Source organism: Marmota marmota, unplaced genomic scaffold, assembly GCF_001458135.2.
Source record: "Marmota marmota marmota unplaced genomic scaffold, marMar, whole genome shotgun sequence".
NCBI lineage: Eukaryota > Metazoa > Chordata > Mammalia > Rodentia > Sciuridae > Marmota > Marmota marmota.
Window position 1 is genome coordinate 22378269 of NW_026000229.1, and position 18877 is coordinate 22397145.

Below are 18877 nucleotides of genomic sequence, written 5' to 3' on the forward strand. Positions count from 1 at the left end.
CAAGATATCAAAGCAAAGATTACCCAGAAACCTTACAAACACTTCAATGGTTGTGTTTTACTTTTAAATCCAAGGGAGCCACCATTCTGGAGATGACAGAGGACTACTTACTAGGAAGACAGGAAACATAGGCATGCAGGGCAGTCGCCAAAGCCAGCCCTACTCCTCTTCTCCCACAGGCTGTGTGGACAGCAGCTGCCACTCAGCCAACCTGGAGGGACCCATTGAAAAAGGACAATGGGGTTCTATGAAATAACCTTGAACCCCCCCCCCCCAAAAAAAAATGCTTCCCTCCAGATCAATCCACCAATGGGAGACTTCTTGAATGAGGTCCTCTTCCAAACAAAATTCCCCATAGGTAGGTTCACACTTTTTAGCCCCTCACAGTCATCCTGAGGTTGGAACCATTATTCACCTTGAAACTCTCACAATGCAAGACACTTAGCAGGTATTTGAGATAAGATAGCAAGTATTCAATCAGAAGCATTAATTAGATAACTCAGACTACAAAGATCTCCAAAGAGGGAAAGTTGTCTGGGGGCTGGAGATGGTGTGTCTGGGTGGATACTTTACAAAGCAGTGAGGAAAAGGGGTCCAGAGGCGGTAGAAGGGTTCAGAAAGGGAGGGAACCAATGGCACCCTGCCCCCTTTGGCTGGGGTCCTAGTGGATAATTAAAATTTCTCCCTGCAGAGCTGAATGCTCACTCCTGGCTCATCACAAGGATGAGGCAGGGCAGTGTAGTGCAAAGAACATGAGCAGTAGAGTCAGAGAGTCCTGCAGTCATATACTGGCTCTGCCAAAGTTGTTGTGATGATCAGATTATTCATAAGGAGCCCAGGGGTGTGACTGGCGCTCATGAAGCACAAAATGAAAGTCTTGGGTGAGCAGAGTGAACTTTCAAGTTTCTCTTTTAAGTTGATACCCTCACCCCATACCCTTAGACAATTCTGTGAAAGAAATACCTGTATTTCATTTATCATTAAACTTGGCTATTTTGCCAATTTATCTTACTTATAAAATTATCTCGAAAAATGCCATCAGGCATCCTAAATACCTTGTGTGGGGTGCTACAACATTAGGGAGTTCTCAGTTCTGATTGGTTGGTTTTGATTGGCACGTCCATGAGGGGGCCAGATGCTGTAACTTCTTTATAGAAAGAGGATATTTTGTATTTAAAAGCCAATGTCAGCTGGCCTCACCAATCTGTGACCACAAAATGGAATCACATTTATACTTATGTTCAGTATATGCTGGTTATTTTTGGAATCCTCAAAGAGGGCCTACATGTGGCCACAAACCAACATGTTAGCCACAGCCATCATGAGATAGTCACCTCCCACTTTTCTTTTCCTATTCTTGCAGCTGCTAAAGCCAATGCTGATGCTATTGTCTGTATGGATATCATGGTGTGTCCCTGATTCTGTTTGTCTCTAAGGCACCAGTCATCGGGGAACCTGAACCACGCTAGATTTCAAACAAAGATGGGGCTATAGGGGATATATTTTTCATCAGCCAGGCTCAGACCCTGCTCTAATTATATTTTGGGGTCTCAACTTCTCTCATAAACAATGTAGTCAGGTCCTGGGCCTCCCTTGAGATCAATCTTTAGTGAAAGCAGTACCATCAGTTCTGGCCCTCACCCCTCTACCCACAAAGCTTAACTCCAGTGCAGGGGCCAGAGGAGAAGTTTCCATGCCATCCCCTCACTCTATCTACCTTCCTGTTGGTCCTTTCCCCTCCTATGGTGACTCCCATAGTCTCCAATTATAACAATAGATGCAGACAGATTAGTGCTTAATAGTGACAGTGAAGTGTATTGACTACATAGGCAGTGTCTGGGTCTAATACTACTACTTGAAAATGTGCAGTTCAGGGTATTATGCAAGCAAAATATTCCAACCCTTGTCCACCTAAAAGATTTCTGAAAATATGCCCACATCTAAATGGTTTTCAGAAATCATTTATGTGAATATACTGGGAGCTTGTGGGGAATAGAATAGAGCATGCTTATTTTAAGCTAAGAGTGTTTTTCTTGGTACCAAGACCTGCACTCTAATCCAGCCTAGATAATTCAATGAAGTCCCATGATTGTTCTTGTGCCCCACTTAAAGTTTGCTTTGAGGTAGGTATTATGGTTCTGGGATCACAGCAAAAGCTCAACAGGAGCTCGAATGAAGACACTGCGCATGACAAAAAAAAATCACACACACAGGAAGCTATCACTGGACACCCCAGGATCTAAGCCTGGCTATAACATGGAAATAGTGCCTGCTAATAAATGACCATTTCAGGGACCTTGTCCCAGGAGCTCCAGGAGTCTAGGCAATCATTCATTCTTCAGCACTCCAATGGCAGCATTTTTTACAAGGTCAGCCAGCATAACCGCAGGGTCCTCTGTCAGGCTCCTTTTGCTCATTTTAGACCATTGAAAATGTTATGTAAGAATATGAACTTCACTATCACCTGTACCTGGATCACATCTTTGTTCTGTCTTTGCCCCTATAGGCTGTCTAGCATATTATTGAATTTCTCTGAGCCTCAATTTTCTCTCTAGGGTGAAGACAATAATACCCAACTCCAAGTGTAGTTGTAAAAGAGAAAGGAGATTAGGAAGGCTTGGCACCCAGCACAGTGCTCAGTATGCAGTGATTTCTCAGTTCCCTTTCTTCTCTTATCACCAGGAGTCTTGCCTCTTTGCCCAGTACCCACACCAGGCTGCAGAAAGATAGAGTACCTTCCAGATTCGCTTCTTAAGTTCTCAACTGAGTTAAATATCATTCTTTCATTTTGCTTCTCAGAACCTCCCAAATGGTTTCTAATCAGCCTACCTCTTAGGGCAGAATTAGATGAAGATTTGCACCATCCATTTTGCAAGAGACCTAGACTCTCTGATTGCTTTTGATAAAGGTTCAGGGATTTGCCTCTGTTGGTGTGATCTTAATGGAGCTATTCATAGGTTTCTAAGTATAGGATAGAGCAAATAAAAGACACTTGCTGCTGAAGAATATGATGCAGTAACCAGACTTAGGAGTGAATCAGTTGTGAATCCTGACTCTGTCTCTTGTTAAATGTTGTCTTTGCATAAGTCATTCAACATTTATTGGCCATTTTATCACCTACAAAAATGGGATTAAATACACATTCTTATAGGATTGTTGAAATAAAAATAAACTAAGATATGTGAAGCACCCACCACTGTGCTGGTACACTGGAATGGTTGATCTAATGGTGTCTTTCATTATTTCTACTGCTTACCAGAGACGCCCCCGGTTACATAAATGGCCATTACAACTGCCATTGCAAATCCAACATTGGTAGTGACGACTCCTCCAAAATGTCCTCTACTGAGGATAGCTTGGGCAACAGAGCCACATCCAAGAACCTGAAAAAAGAAGAGAGGAAGATTAATCAGTAAATGGGGATGGCCATGGTCAAAAGCAACTGAAACTCATAGTAACAAGACTTTTGTCAGCAAACTCATGGGCTGCCTCAGGCTTCATCCAAATCAAATCAATGTTCCAGCTACTATGCACAAATAGCAAAATGATGGCTCCAGCCTGCATCTAGCTTACAGATAGATTTTTCTGGTATGTGCAATGTGAAAGTTTTGCCTGCATTTAGAAATCAGGCAATTTCACACAATGATCTAGGTTTCAGTCTTTTTAAAATTGAATTTTTATTTTGAGAAGATTTTAGATTCACATGAGATTGTAAGAAAGAAAAGAGAAACATCACATGTACCTCTGTGGGGAGCCACTTCAAATGCATGCACCTTTAAGTCCTGATGCACCCTGGGGATCTGAGAGATCCTGTGGTAGTGTCATGACTCCTGACGCAGTCTTTTCCCTCGATGGGATAACAAGGCTAACAAGGCCTAGGAGTAGGCGGCACCCATAGTGGTTGAAGTACACTCACCTGTTCCCTTGTAATCCTATCCCTTGCCTCATTTGAATGGCTTCTTCCCAGTAAAAGGGTTCAGCACGGTACTTCTCTCTCTTTCCATAGACCCCTAAGGCTGGAGGAGCCATCACAGTAACCAAAGAAAAAGGTATTTCTCTGTCTCTGTGTGGTTATTTTGTGCATTCCGGTTCACCTGGAGTGACCTTGAGTGTTTAGTTGTGGAACGTGACATATCTCTTAACCTTTGGTTTCTTTTAATTAATCAGAAGATCCAGTAGCTCCTGGGAAAATAATCTTCTGGAGCAGAGTAACTATTGGTTGCTCCCTTTAAATAGAACTTGGACCTTCCTAACTGGCTCACCCCATCTCAATTTACTTCACTTCACTCATTTAGGTGGGCTTCCTGGCCCTTGTAGGTATTTGAGTTTGAGACCCCTGCTCTAGTGGCTCCCATTATAAGCTGGATCAGGCACACAATCTTATACGCATCAATACATGGGATGGGCATTTGTAGGATGAATTAGAAAGACTAATATGCAGGCAAACTGTAGGGGATAGATTTTTTTTAATATTTATTTTTTAGTTGTAATTGAACACAATATCTTTTATTTATTTATTTATTTCATTTATTTATTTATGTTTATGTGGTGCTGAGGTTTGAACCCAGGGCCTCGCATGTGTGAGGCGAGCGCTATACCGCTGAGCCACAAAAACCAGCCCAGGGGATAGATTTTGTAACTAGGCCCTCCTTATCTCTATGTCTTTTCCCCTAATGAGTCTACAGTGTCCTGGAGAGCTGAGGCTGCCAAACTCACTGCATCTTCTATTCACTATGGAATCAACACAGTGCTGTGCTCACAGCAAGCTCTCTGCAAACAGCTGAACAATGAAGTATGGCAGAGAGTCTTCCACAATCTTCAGCTGGTAGAACATATTTTGGAGAATGGAATCAGTATTCATTAAAGTTTGAAATATTTACCTTTGATACATCCATTCAGCAGACTATGAGACAGCCATAAAAGAGAGTGAGGAAGAGCTGAATGAACCACAATGCAAAGATCCCAAGGGTATATTATTAAAGCTTCTTCTTCTTTGATTTTTTTCTTTTAGAAGATGCTGCTAATTGTATTAAAATATATGGTATGCATTCATTTCTATAAAAAATGGACTCTCCATGAATACACAAACACCAGGAATGGGGTTGGATGTCATTGGTGAGGTGAAGGAGAATTATATGGTTGTGTACTGAAAGAACACTTTTCATTGTACACCCCTCTTTTTTTAACCACATATTTCCTAATATTTTAAAAAATGGGTTCTGCACATTCGTTAGATAATTGGCTAAGGCTGTTTAATCATAGTTCATTAAAGAAACAGTGAAGGAGGGTTCTTGTGAAACATGGGATGATTGCATACAAGTTTGATAATGAAAAAAATGATAGCAAATGGCCATCAGCTATCATCACATTGCAGTGTATAAAGCTTCATGGTCCTGGAGATAAAAGTTTTGGTCTGTAGGAATAATTAGATGAGTTATTTTTATATGTCAAGTTGACCAAACTTTTTCTAAAATATGAAAAATATTTAAGTTTGGACTTCATAACCAAAGAAAAATTGCAGTAGTCTCCATTTTCTGCTTAAAACTGTGCATAATACCAAACTAGATAAATAGATACACACACATATATACATATGATATATATTCATGTATATATGAATTTTTTTCTATACATGCATAGCTACTATAATTTTGATCTTAAATTTCCCCCAAATACCCATGTATTAAATGCTTAATTTCCAGGATAGTGCTGTTGTGAAGTTGTGAAACTAAAAGATGGGGTCTGGTAAGAGGTCTTAGGTCATTGGGGGAATTGCGAGATCTTAGTCCCTTCCTCTCTTTGCTCCTTGGCCATGAGGTGAGTGGTTTTCTTCTACCACGTGCCCCCATTGTGATGTTCTACTTTGCTATAGGCCCAAAACAATGATGTCAATTGATCATGAACTGAAACCTACAAAACTGTGACCCTAAATAAACATTATCCCCTTTATAAATTGATTAATCTCTGGTATTTATTTTATTCACAGAAAATCAACTAACATAATACTTATGATAAAATTTAATTTATAAATTTGGCATAGTAAAAGATTCACAACAATAACTAATAATACAATTATAATATTTTAACAGTATACTTATAACAAAAGCTATATGAGAGTAGCCTCTCTCTCTCTCTCTCTCTATATATATATATATATATATAATATATATATTAGTACATTAGTACCCTTCTTCTGTTGTTTACAAGTAGCAAACTGTGGAAAGCCAAACTGTGGATAAAGGGAGACAATTGTAACTTGAAGGAGGGTTCAATATCAAGCAAGAAGTAGAAGACATTAGGTAAAGTTTCATAAACAAATGTATTTTAGGAAAAACAAGATTAAGAATGTGAAGACTGCTTATCAGGCAAATAATAACCAGGTATGGTGTCTCTTCACCAAGGGATGAAAACAGAAGAGTCTCAAAGTGAAGTATGAAAAGTTGTACACAATTTTCTGATAGACATTAATTGATTCTAAATCACTTTCATGGGGGCTCATTTGTGAGGTCCTTCACAGCAACGGAATTTATAAACAGATATTAAGAGATATTTAATACACATAGCATGATTTCCATTTACTCCTCTAGGAAATCAGAGGATAGATGGCACATAGATGATCTTTGGATGTCTGGTGTGTTCCAGTGCTAAGCCACATCCACCTTGTATGTCTAACTGCAGGCAGTAGGGAGAGGGAGGAGAGCTTGGCCTCAGAGAGAAGCCTTTGTTCTGCACCTTACACGCACATTGCAGACTCAGACTTCACTCAGTCTTGGCTCCACACCCTGGTACTGAACATTAGATGAAGTTGCAGCAGCAACATGTTGTCATTCCCTTTGCAAAAAATCCCGAGTCCATTTCATAGCCTACCAATTTCACATAGATCTGACACATTTTTTCCCTATAATCCCTATCTATTATAACAACTGTCAGAATTAAACCCAGATTGGCTTTTCATTTAAAGCCAATTAAATGTTCTGGGCACAACTTCCAAACTGACTAGCATTTTAATAGTATTTACAGAAAAGAGGAATAAAACAGTACTGACAGCTGAGATGACCCGTCTAGACAACCAGGGCTGAGAGGAGACACACCCAGAGCCGTCACTGCTTTCCAAATGAGCGCCTTCCCTTTTTCATGGCTCTGAGGCACACGTACTTGTGCTAGTCTAGAGGGAATATAAAAGCTTTAAATAGCTCAAGTGGACCTGGGAGGACCTCTGCCTGTTAAATTTCACTATGATTAATGTTCTCCTCTTTCACCCTACATGATGAAATTGCTTTTTCTAGAGAAGATAATCAATGTTGTGGGCTGAAGGAAAGGAACAGGAGTAGAGATGAACAACGTGGGGGCTTCAATTATCCTCATGAGAATAACCACTCAGAAGATTGCAGCCTAGATTTGCAGCATTGGGTCTTAATTTTAAAATATATTTATTGTAGATTGAAAAGCAACAGAGAAGATAGGTACTGCCTAAAAGGTACTTGCCTGCTTCCTGTATTTCTATGCTTGTATTCCTGGCACCATGCAAAAAGATCTTGGATATTCTAGTGTATCATGGTCTGATTGTGGAGAAATGGCTGCCCATTCTGTTTGCCTTCTTTTGTGTGTTCAGTGTATTTTTTTCCCCTCCAAAATTGAAAAAAATTATCCTGCATGGTATTGCGGATAAAATTTTTCAACATGCTTTTCTGCTCTAACTTTAAGAATTACCACAGCTTTATACTTCATAAGCTTCATATAGAAAGAGACTGTTAGCAGTCTGTCCTGTCTATTTTTCAGGTCTATCCTTCAGGAAAGCTTATCAGCCATTCATATTCTTTTCACCAAATATGACCTCTCCTTTCTGAAATTCAATTACACTTTTTACTCTATGTAGTCAGTACCTAGTTTTTTTCAAAGTGCCTGATCTGGTTTCCTAGCTAGAAAACAGTAATTAAAGTTTCCTTCTATACCAACAGTCAATAATATGCTAGTAGTCCCTGTTCATTGGGTCTTGTTTCCTGAGTCTACAAAACAACTCCTCCTATCACATAGACCCCAAAGGTCTCTTCTACCTTCCTGACCTGCTTAATCTAGTTGCCTTCTCCAAGAGTTTGAAGAACCTCAAAACCATGCATAAAATGGTGAACATGACCAAGACACAGATCTAGTTTTCACGGTGTGCCCAAAACTCCTCACCCATCTTTTACTCATATTATCCAAATAGACTCATCAAGACTTCTCTTTTCTCATCAACCCAACCTACCTAATTGCCTTTCTGCAAATAGAGCCACCTTCTACCTGACTCAGCATATACTAATGGATTTGAAGATCAATGGTAATTCAAAATATTACATGAATATTGTGTTCCCTTTATCCAGTACTGCATAACTAACCACACCCAAGATTTAGCAGCTTATAATAATCATGTTTATTTCACTTATGAATCTTTAGTTTGGGCATAATTTGGCATGGCAAACTCTCATCTCTGCTCCATTTATATTCAAAGGTGCTGGTTCCAAGGTTAGAGAACTGGAATAATTTGAAGGCCTGTGCATTCATGTATCTAGTGGTTGATGTCAGCTGCCAACTGATACCTTGGCTGAGGCATTGGCCCAAACACCTACAAATAGCATCCTCATGTGGCCCAGTTTCTTTACAACCATGTGACTGAGTTCCAAAGATGAGTATCATCTAGGTTCCAGAGTCTATTAAGGCCCATCCTTAGAACCACAGTCTCTTTCACATTCCAATAAGTGGAAGGAGCATAGTGTTCTCCCCAAAATCTCTATTCTCCTGAATACCTGTCCTTCATATCTGATCCCTGGGGTTGATCAAAATTCCAGAGAGTCTCACCTAGATAAGTTCTAGGTTGTAGAAATGGACATCCCCTCCCATATGGTGCACTGCAACATAATGCAGGAATTAACCTTATACCTTTGACTCTTGGCTACTGATACAGCCGGTGGGACATTTGGCTACATGATGTAATTTAACTGTTAACATATTTATGACTGGCTTTTGCAATTAAAAAAATACTCCAGATTGTATATTAAATTTCTTTGTCTCTACTATAACACTTTCTGATATATTGGAGGTAATTAAATAATAAGATCCCATGCATTTTTACCATGCTTGTTGGTTGCATAAATGAATGTGTTTCTTCTTAGTCTCAGCTTGCTCCTCTTTTAAAGAGGAAAACAGTATCTGCCAGGCTTGCTCCATAGGATTTTTCAAAAGGGTCAAAATGGGATAACATCAATAAAGGCACTAAATAGCAAAGGGCAATAATAAATGTAGGATAATGCTTTAAATGTAAACTCAAAAAAAAAAAGAAAGAAAGAAAAGAAAAAGAAAAAGCCTCCAGTTCAGGGTGAATGAATTAAGACAGTTTCACCCATGAACTTAACCGCTAACTCACTTCCTGGCCATACAGACAAGGTAAAAAATACATCTATGACAGACATTAGAAACAGTTGCTGTTTCATTCCTAGTCATGGAATCAGATTTGGAGTAGAGAAGGGAAGTGTGAAGCTGACAAGCCCTTCAAGTTGTTTTGGTATTTGTGATTATTCTCCAAAGATGGGACATTTCATAGTTGGTGGGGTTTTAGTGCTCTGGGAGGAAAAGTAACAATAGAAAAATACTACTTTTATTATCAGGTTCTGTGCAAGGCAGAATTAATAGAAAGAATTTAAGTGGAAAAGCAAGAAAAACATTTGAAAAGAAGGATTGGGGTGTGATTAATTGGTGTGAGGTGCTTTCCACCATTCCTAATCACCAGGTCAAACCGTCTAGAATCATCTGGTATTCCTTCCCTTTCCCTCCCTTAATCACCCATAGCCAATGAGTGCCATATCTTGCTGAGCCTTCTTCTGTAGCCTCCGACCAGTGTCCCTACCTCCAACCTTTCACCACACATTCTCCCTGCTAGATGTCACAGCTACAGATATGCTGCAACCTCTCCACCGCTCAGGAAGTACCAACACAATCCTCCAGCTGGTATTAAGGGCACTCCATTGCCTTGTCTCAGGACTCCCATCATGAATCTTCAGCTCAGCCACGCCGCAGGCCAGACACTCTGAGTTCTTTGAGCTGATGGCTGTCATTCCCACCTCTGCACATGTGCTCACACTGTACTGCACAGAAGGAATGTGCTTTCCCTGCACCTCCCCCACTAGAGACAATCTATTTTTAACTCTGAGCTAAAATCCTACCTCCTTCATGGCACTTTTTCTGACAAATTAAGCCTCAATTGACCCCGTCAATCATAGCCATACATCGTTCCTTCATTATATGCCACCTCGTTTTGTGGTCCCCCACCAAGAGTACAGTGTCCATCAGGGTAGCTTATTCTTCTTTATAGTCCATGTTCAAACAATATTTGATGAAAGATAGAAAATATTTAAACATAAGCAGGAGAAAAAAGGTTATTCTTACTGTCAAGAGAAAGCAGAAAAAGAGGAAAAAGTTAGTTTGAAGGTAAGTTGTGAAAAATGAGAGGTGCAATTTCTAAGAAATACTGTTTGGGAGTGCTGATAAGTTCCCAGTTGAGCCATGACCCCTGTCATGAGCTGTTTACTGGACACAATATGAAACCCAACATGATGAAGTGATTATCATGAACTGAATTGCTGGGGATGGGGAGAGGGAAGAATCAGCCCACAGGTTTTATTGTATTTGACCTTTCTTAAATCTCTTGCATATTTATTACTTCCTTTAAAGTGTAAAACGAGATGTTCCTAGCAGAACACATGGTGCATAACATACACTCAATAAATATTTGTTTGAAGAGTATGTAAAAACTGAGGCCTTTCAGAAAAGCAGTAGTCAATGAATTTTAGGAATTCCTTTGCAAAATGTGTGTGAGTGCATACAACCTGGGATTAGAGACCACCTAGTAAATTTGTAATTATTGCAAGAAGTCTATGATTCCTTGATGCATGAGACACTGTCCAAAAATGAAAAAAATAATGTGCCTTTTGTAAATGTTTATGTCTTGACTCGTCAGTCTAGGATAGTGTAAATAAGGGAATACAAATACCAGCTACCATCTATTTGATGCATTCTTTTATGCTAGATTCCATGCTAAGCGTATTGTATTGCTCTATCATTACCCCATCATTACCTCACAATCACTCTGAGAGGGAAGTATCACCACCTCCACTTGACAGTTGGGGAAATTGAGGCTGAGAAAGGCCAAGTGACTTGTCTAATTTTGTACCATTGGAAGGGAACAAAACCAACATTTGATCACAGAACTCTTGACCATTACACTGTATGGAATAGGAGGTCATCAGAAACAACATATATTCCCCCACATTAGTGGAAATATTCAGGGAGGACACAATTTTCTATACGATGCAGGAGAGATGCACCAGTTTTTCTATTTGTCTGTTGAAAGCAAAGACTATCCAGGAAAGCTAAGAACTTGGAGACCCCAGGCAGCAGCCATCTGTTATCAATTTATCCAGTAAAAATGGCTTCACTGTAAACCAGATACATCAGTTTGAGGAGAAAAGAGTGAGGCTGAAGGTCATTTGGGAGCCTAGTTCCTAGTCAAGTGACTTTTCTGGTGACAATAAATGTGATCACCTTGGTTCAGAAAATAGCCAACACATAAGCTTTTCCACTTAAGCTTCCCAGTGACCTAGAGAGAAAACCCTTTCAGTTCCAATTTCTTCCTTTCTCAGAGATCAACAAGATAATGTTGATGGTTTTATCCAGCTTTTTATATTTATGCAAGATCTGTTTTCCTGCTTTTTATTTGCTTGGTTTCTAGCAACTTTCATTAGATGATCAAAGGCTCACTAGTGGAAAACTAGACAGTAGGGCAGAGTTAAACCCCCTTTCCTTTTTTTGCACCTCTTCTGAGGCTCATGGTCTTCTACACCTTAAGACTGATCAAACTTGCTAATACTGGAAGTGAGTGGCCTGGGTGGCTTCTGAGATAATGATGGAATGGACCTTTTCCACACTGATGAACCATATACACCAGCCACACAGACTGCTGTGGCACTGGCCCAATACTGAAGGGACTTATCTAGAATTCATATCTATTTTCAACATGGAGTCAAACAATTTCCCCAACCCTACCTGCCCTTTTAGAAACTTATAACCAAAGAAATAGAGCCAAAGCCTAAGAAGTAACTAAACCAGAGCCAAAGAAGTAAGGTGGCCATTCTGAAATGCCCAGTACCTCCAGATCTCACTCAGTCAGTATTTCTTGATTATTTTTTCCTTTAAAGACTTTTCCTGTAAGCAAATATCCTCCTTTAATCCAATAGTACCAGATTGGGGCATGTTTGCTATGCCACACGTAGGCAGCAGCACAGTAACCCAGTTACATGAATTATGAATCAGGATTTCACCTTTTATGCTGCCACAGACCTTCTTGAAAATAGGAAAGGAATATATGCTAAATTAAAAATGGCTTCAAGTAGATAATTTGTCATCACATGATATCAATGTTCATAATTCAGAAGTCAGCATTAAAAGAGCATACCTACAGTGACTCCTATTTTAAATCAACTGATTTGTTCTGCATGTAGAGAGATATGTCGAGATATTTACCTATGTATATATACACATATTTGTATAATTTGGTTCTCATAATAACCCGAGTGGGAGAAAATCTCTCTTGTTTCCATCTAAAGAAACCTTCGGACAAAGAAATTAAGTAATTCAAATGATGACATACAGCTAGTGGAAAGAAATTCTGAACCTAAAGTTAACACATGTGTCTTTTGCTTACACTAAACTGCCCTCAATTGCACCTGTGCAAAACAAGTAGCATATCCAGATTTGTACTTCAGAGTTTGCCTTTAAAAAATTCAAACTGTAGGAGATTTACTTAATTTACTCAGCTATTCTTTCCTTCCTTCATGTGTATGTGTGTGTGTGTGTGTGTGTGTGTATATATATATATATATATATATATATATATATATATATATATCTTCAGAGTGTCAATCATGCAATCATGGTGCCTGGTGGTAGCAGGGATGTAAAAAATAAAATCAGACACAGCTCCTCCAGGAGCTGTCAAACCTGTGGGAAAGGAAGATACACAACTGTAGTAAACCAAGAAGTAATGAGAATCATAAGGAAATTATGGCTGAATTGTGGTACTGTTATTAGTATTATAAACTTCTTAATGAACGGCTTAAACATTTATGCCCAGAGAAAGTATAGATGGAGAAACAATTTTATTTTATTTTTTTTTATTTTTTTTATTTTTTTAAATATTTATTTATTTTTTAGTTCTTGGCGGACACAACATCTTTGTATGTGGTGCTGAGGATCGAACCCGGGCCGCACGCATGCCAGGCGAGCGCGCTACCGATTGAGCCACATCTCCAGCCCCGAGAAACAATTTTATAATCTGGCCTGACTAAATAGATGGTGAATATTTTTGAGATTTGTTTCCCCAAATTATTGAATTACTTGGTCAATACCTTAAATTATTGAATCACTTCATATAATATTACTAAATCTAATATTACATTAATATAGGTATATAAGGTGCTATAAGATCAAATTTTTTCTTCTGATACTATCTGAAATAAAAATGGTTTATATGTTATTGCCTCAACCAATTTTGCCAACTGGTAGGATGGGAGATTATTATGGATGGAAAAAGAGTTTAATAGTATAGGAAAAGAAAAGGATTGGTCTTGCATATGAGGAAATTCAGTTTCTAATAGCAGGCCTCTTGGGTATTAGTCCATTTTCTGTTAGTATACTTGTATACAACCAGAGATATGAAAAATTGTGCTCTATATGTGTAATAAGAATTGTAATGCATTTCATTGTCATTTATAAATAACAAAAAAAAAATACCCTAGGTATGGTACTTTATAAATCAAAGAAGTTTATTTAGCTCACAGCATTCAAATTTTGAGGACATGTTTCCATAACTGGCTCAGCTGTGGTAAGTACCTAATGGTGGATGGCATCACAATGATAAAAGCATCTGCAAGAGGGAGAAATCACATAGCAAGACAGGAGGCAAGGCTACCTAACTACCTTTCCCTGCCACCTCTCATATTGCCACACTGAGGACCAAGCCTCCAACACATTGGAGGATCAGTTAGAAGACAAAGCTCTCCAAACCATTGTATCCCATAAAGAGATGATACCAAGCAGAAGACTTCTACTTCCACAGTCTCTCCATTTGCCCTTTCCTGGAGAGACTATTTGTCTTTGTAGAATGTGATTAAGGATATCTTTAGAGCACAGTCACATACTGTCATCCTATAGTTGAAGGTGGCCTATGAGTGAGACTGACCCATTGATGTGCTTTATTTGGCCCACATAGTAATTTAAATTTTTAAAAAAATTGTTGCTAATATTCAAAGAAAAAAATTACACATACAGTTCTGGATTTCTGACTACTCTTAAAAAGATGGAGAATCTGGTAGCATTGTCTCTTTTCTGGCCACAGTGGAGAGGGTCTGGGTAGCAGATGTCCCCACTGAGACAGGGCACTTCCTCCCTATCTCCACCAGACCCATTTTACTCTTCTGTGTTACCTGCTTTGTCTCAATAAACTTTTGGGGGTATTGATACCTGTCTTAGGTCTGTGAAGAGAAACCCATTCAACTTTCAGTGCCAGTGAGTTCCTGGCCCCACAAATGCCAGGGTGATAACAGACAAGGGATGAGATGCCCCAGAACCTCTCAGTGCCTGGAGGAAGGACCTGTGGCTACTTTCACATGAAGGATTGACTGCAGGCAAAACTTTTATCCACAGCAGTGGTCACAGAGAGACCAAATCCACAATCCTCATCCTTGAGAAGGGAGTCAATGTGGGGACTCCCAGAGGTTTTCCTGCCTCTGTATTCATTTTGTTTTCTGGAATAAATGGCAACCTGTCAGCACGGCATTCTCTGAAAACCCTGTCCTTCCAGCCTATGTCATGGATGCCCTACATCCACACTACTTCACCTGCTTATATCTACCTACCTAGTTATGTGACTATATCCAAACATATAACGGTAATAGTAACAATCACCACAAACACACACCTAGTGTGTCCTGAGTGCTTTTTTTGATGAAATAAGCGCATTTTCCATACACTAGCCCATCCGTTCTCACAATGACCTTTTGCGTCTAGTAATCTTACTGTCTCCATTTTTCAAATAAGGAGATCCAAGCTTGGACAGGTTAAGACAACTTCTCACATTCACACAAGTAGTAAGTAAGTTTTGGGTCCCAACTTTAACTGCATATCATTTTAACTGCTAGATGTGGAAAAGTATATTAAAGCACGTACACATACACACATTGGCCATGCATGCTCACATATACCACTTCTGTCATAACTCCCACCACTTCACTCCCATTTAAAAACTGAAAGACTGAGTGACTTCAAAAAATTCACATTGCTCCTAAGTGGCAGCATGCCAATCTGGAGCGAGATTTTTCTGACTCCATACCCTGTGCTCCTCCTGTGACAAAACCACTGCCTCTGTGGGTCTGCTTGTTCCCTTTATAAGGACAGAATGCATATTTATGCACAACTTTCCAGACAGTTAGTCTTTCAATTGGAAAATAAAACTTCCTCAGTCATAACAAAAATAGTCACAAAGAACCAAGACTGAAATCTGGAAATTCTGGTTAAAAGTGTTTGGTGGCTTGAGAGAATGTCAAAATGAGATCAGCCACCCCTCGAGAACCAGCTGTACCTACACAATCTGAATATCATCAGATTCTTGACAAAAGTGCCAAGAACATGTGTTGAAGAAAGCACAGCCTCTTTATCAAACGGTACTGGGGAAACTGGACTTCCATGTGGAAGACTGAAACTAGAATCTATTTATCATCTTGTGAAAAATCAAATCAAATGGTTCTTAAATACAAGACCCAAAATTCTGAAACTACTAGAGCATAGGAAAATCTTTCAAGATATTGACACAGGCAATAATTTCCTGAATAGGGCTCCAGTTTCTCAGGAAACAAAAACAAGAATTGACAAATGGGAATTTTGCAATCAACAGAGTAAAGAGGCAACTTATGGAATAGGAGAAAACTTTTGTTGATATTCATTTGACAGAGGATTAATACCCAGAGTATGTAAAGAACTAAAAACAAAACAAATGAATAACAGAAGACCAAGTAATCTAATCATAAGTGGGCAAATGATCTAAACAGAGAGTTTTCAAAAGAAGAAGTACGAATGACCAACAAATATATGAAAGAGATGCTCAATGTTTTTAGCCACCAGGGAAATGCAAATCGAACTTCACTGAGATCCCATCTTACCCTAGTCAGGATGGATATTTTCAAAAAACCCCAAAATAACAAATGCTGGTGAGGTTGTGGAGAAAAAGAAACCCTTAAGTTCATACAACTACGATGAAAAGCACTATGGAGTTTCCTCAAAATTGAACTAAAAATTGAACTGCCAAGTGATCCAGCTCTCCATTCCCAAGTATATAACTGAAGGAAATGAAGTCAGCATATAGAAGAGACACCTGCTTGTCCAAATTTATTGTAGCACTATTCACAAAAAAACACCAAAATATGTAATCAGCCTAGGTGCCCATCAACAAATGAATGGTTAAAGAAAATATGGCACATATACACAAAGGAGAGTTATTCTGCTATAAAGAAAAACAAAGCATGTCATTTGCAGGGAAATGATGGAATTGCAAGTCATCATAATGTTAAACAAAATTAGCCAGATGCAGAATATTGTATATTTTTTCTCATATGTGGAAACTAAAAAAAAAAGTTGATTTGAAAATAGATAACAGACTATTAGGAAAGGGGAAGGGGGACAGCCATCCAGGTAAGAAAGAGAGAGGGGAGTATAAGAATAGTGGGGGAGGTAGATACATTCAAAGGATGACATATACATATATGGAAATGTCACCATGGAAACCCATTAATTTGTACAATTACTATGATTGAATAATTGTAGTTTTAAAAATATGGAAAAAAAGAGAACCAGCTGTACTTGAAAAGAGATGTTTTTAGGGAAGGCTTATAAAAAGATAGGAATCTATGACTTGGGAGTCAGGTGAGTAGGCAAATGGCCAATGTCAGTACTCTCCAAGTAGAAAAGAGTATGAAGAACCAACTCAGGCCTCAGAAATGAGAGACAATTAAACTCCATGATCTCTACTGGGCTGAAAAAACAATCCTTTTCCATTCTGATGCACCTTAGGCATTCACAACCCTCAACTCATTCCAGATGCTGACCTGGAAAGGAACTTGATCACAATCCCAAGGGTCAGAATAAGAAACTAATTATGCATTTATATTATTTATTATCCTCATTTTCATCTTATGGTACTAGTGGTTTTTCAGAACACTTTTGAGCAACTCCTTAAAACACTTGGAAGAGGTGTATTCCACTGGGTAAATTCTTTCATGGGGACCAAAAGGGTAAGGAAAATACACATAAACATGTACAAATTTTCAAATTACAAAAGGGTCCACAATAGATATAAGAAATTGGTCTCCACCCCAGATTTAAAATTTTATTCTTCACAGAGAACTAATACCAATACTTTCTGGTATGTTCTGTCAAAAATGTTTTTGTGTGTGTGTTTGTGTGTGTGTGTGTGTGTGTGTATGTATGTGTGTATGCATGCATGTGTCTGTACAAGAAGGAGTATTTTACACATAACTTTTCCTGCCTGCTTTTTCATTTGGTCTTCCCAAATCAGCATGTAAACATTATCTTTAATGGCCACAGAGGAGTCTTTGGCTTGAATCTAGTCCACTTCTTTAACCAATTACCTATTGATAGATCCATAAGTTTTGGGGGGAGGCTTTATTATAAGAAAGTCTCGATTTCTAGACCAAGTCTTAGTAGGTAAGCTAGTTCTAGGATGAGAGGAACTGGACCCTCAAGTCCTATGTTCTCAACTGGCAATGCCAGGTCCATTTCTTAGCATGATTGGCCAACCTAACAAAGTCATATTTTCTCTTAAATCTTTTGCTTTGCTTCGTAGTAATCACACCCCAGACATAAAACTGGGTGCCCATTAGATGTATTGAGTAGGCTTCAGTGCTGGACTGCTTCGGCAATCTGAACAGCTCTAAAGGTTGTTATATCACCTTTATGAGACTCCTCTTCCTCACAGCCTTTTACTTTAAGTTGCATCTTAACAGGGTCAGTGAGTAAAGAGGAGCCAACTTCTGCTTTTACTCTTGTGTTCTCCTTTCTTGTCAAGTAATGAGAACGTGATGCACTGAACTTTGTCATTAAAGAAAAACCAACGAAACCCACTTCTGGAAAGTAGAAAAAGAAATAGTTCTCCTTTGAAAGTCAATGAAAGGAACAGTTTTTCTAGGTTGAAATGAAAACTCAGGGATTAAAAGCAGTATATTCTTGGGCAGAATTGAGTTTGGCTCTGGAGTCTACAGCCCCTAGAGTAGTGACCCAGAACAGACTTTTCTCCCCCAGTTCTTTGGAACTGTGAGATTTCCCAGCTAAGTCTGGCCCTTTGTATTCATTGTTGATAAGGGGAAGACCACAGGGAAATTCCCCTTCAGCTGCTGACTCAAGGTCTAAGTACTTAAACAGACCAGCCTCGTGTGGAGAAAGCATGGGGTCTTTGATTTACTCATGAGGAGAAAGGAAGTAGAGAGCTGTTCTTTCTGGAGATGCTCTTCAACAGGCACCTGCATCCATCAATCTTCTCAAGTTTTCCACTTCATAACAATCTTCTCTGGCTGGTCTTATACCAGGGAAACCCAGCAGAAGCATGTGAATTTCTGCTCCAGAAGAATGACTATACAACTTTGGACCACATGGAATTCCCACAGAGAAACAAAAACCTCCCTGAAGAATTTACAAGGCAAGTTTACAAAAGACTGAGGAAGAGATACTTCACAAATGACAGCAGACAATAAACAGAATGATTAGCTCCAAAAAAACTGGA

At 39.0% G+C, this 18877-nt stretch overlaps 1 protein-coding gene across 2 annotated transcripts in view; it reads right to left on the bottom strand.

The window, feature by feature from the left end:
- Aqp9 (aquaporin 9) overlaps positions 1 to 18877 on the bottom strand; it is a 42956-nt gene that overhangs the window by 14803 nt on the left and 9276 nt on the right. For both annotated transcript variants that reach the window (XM_015480608.2, XM_048793677.1), the window contains exon 2: positions 3257 to 3383. In XM_015480608.2, the coding sequence (XP_015336094.1) occupies positions 3257 to 3383 (127 nt within the window). The remainder of the gene's footprint in view (positions 1 to 3256; positions 3384 to 18877) is intronic.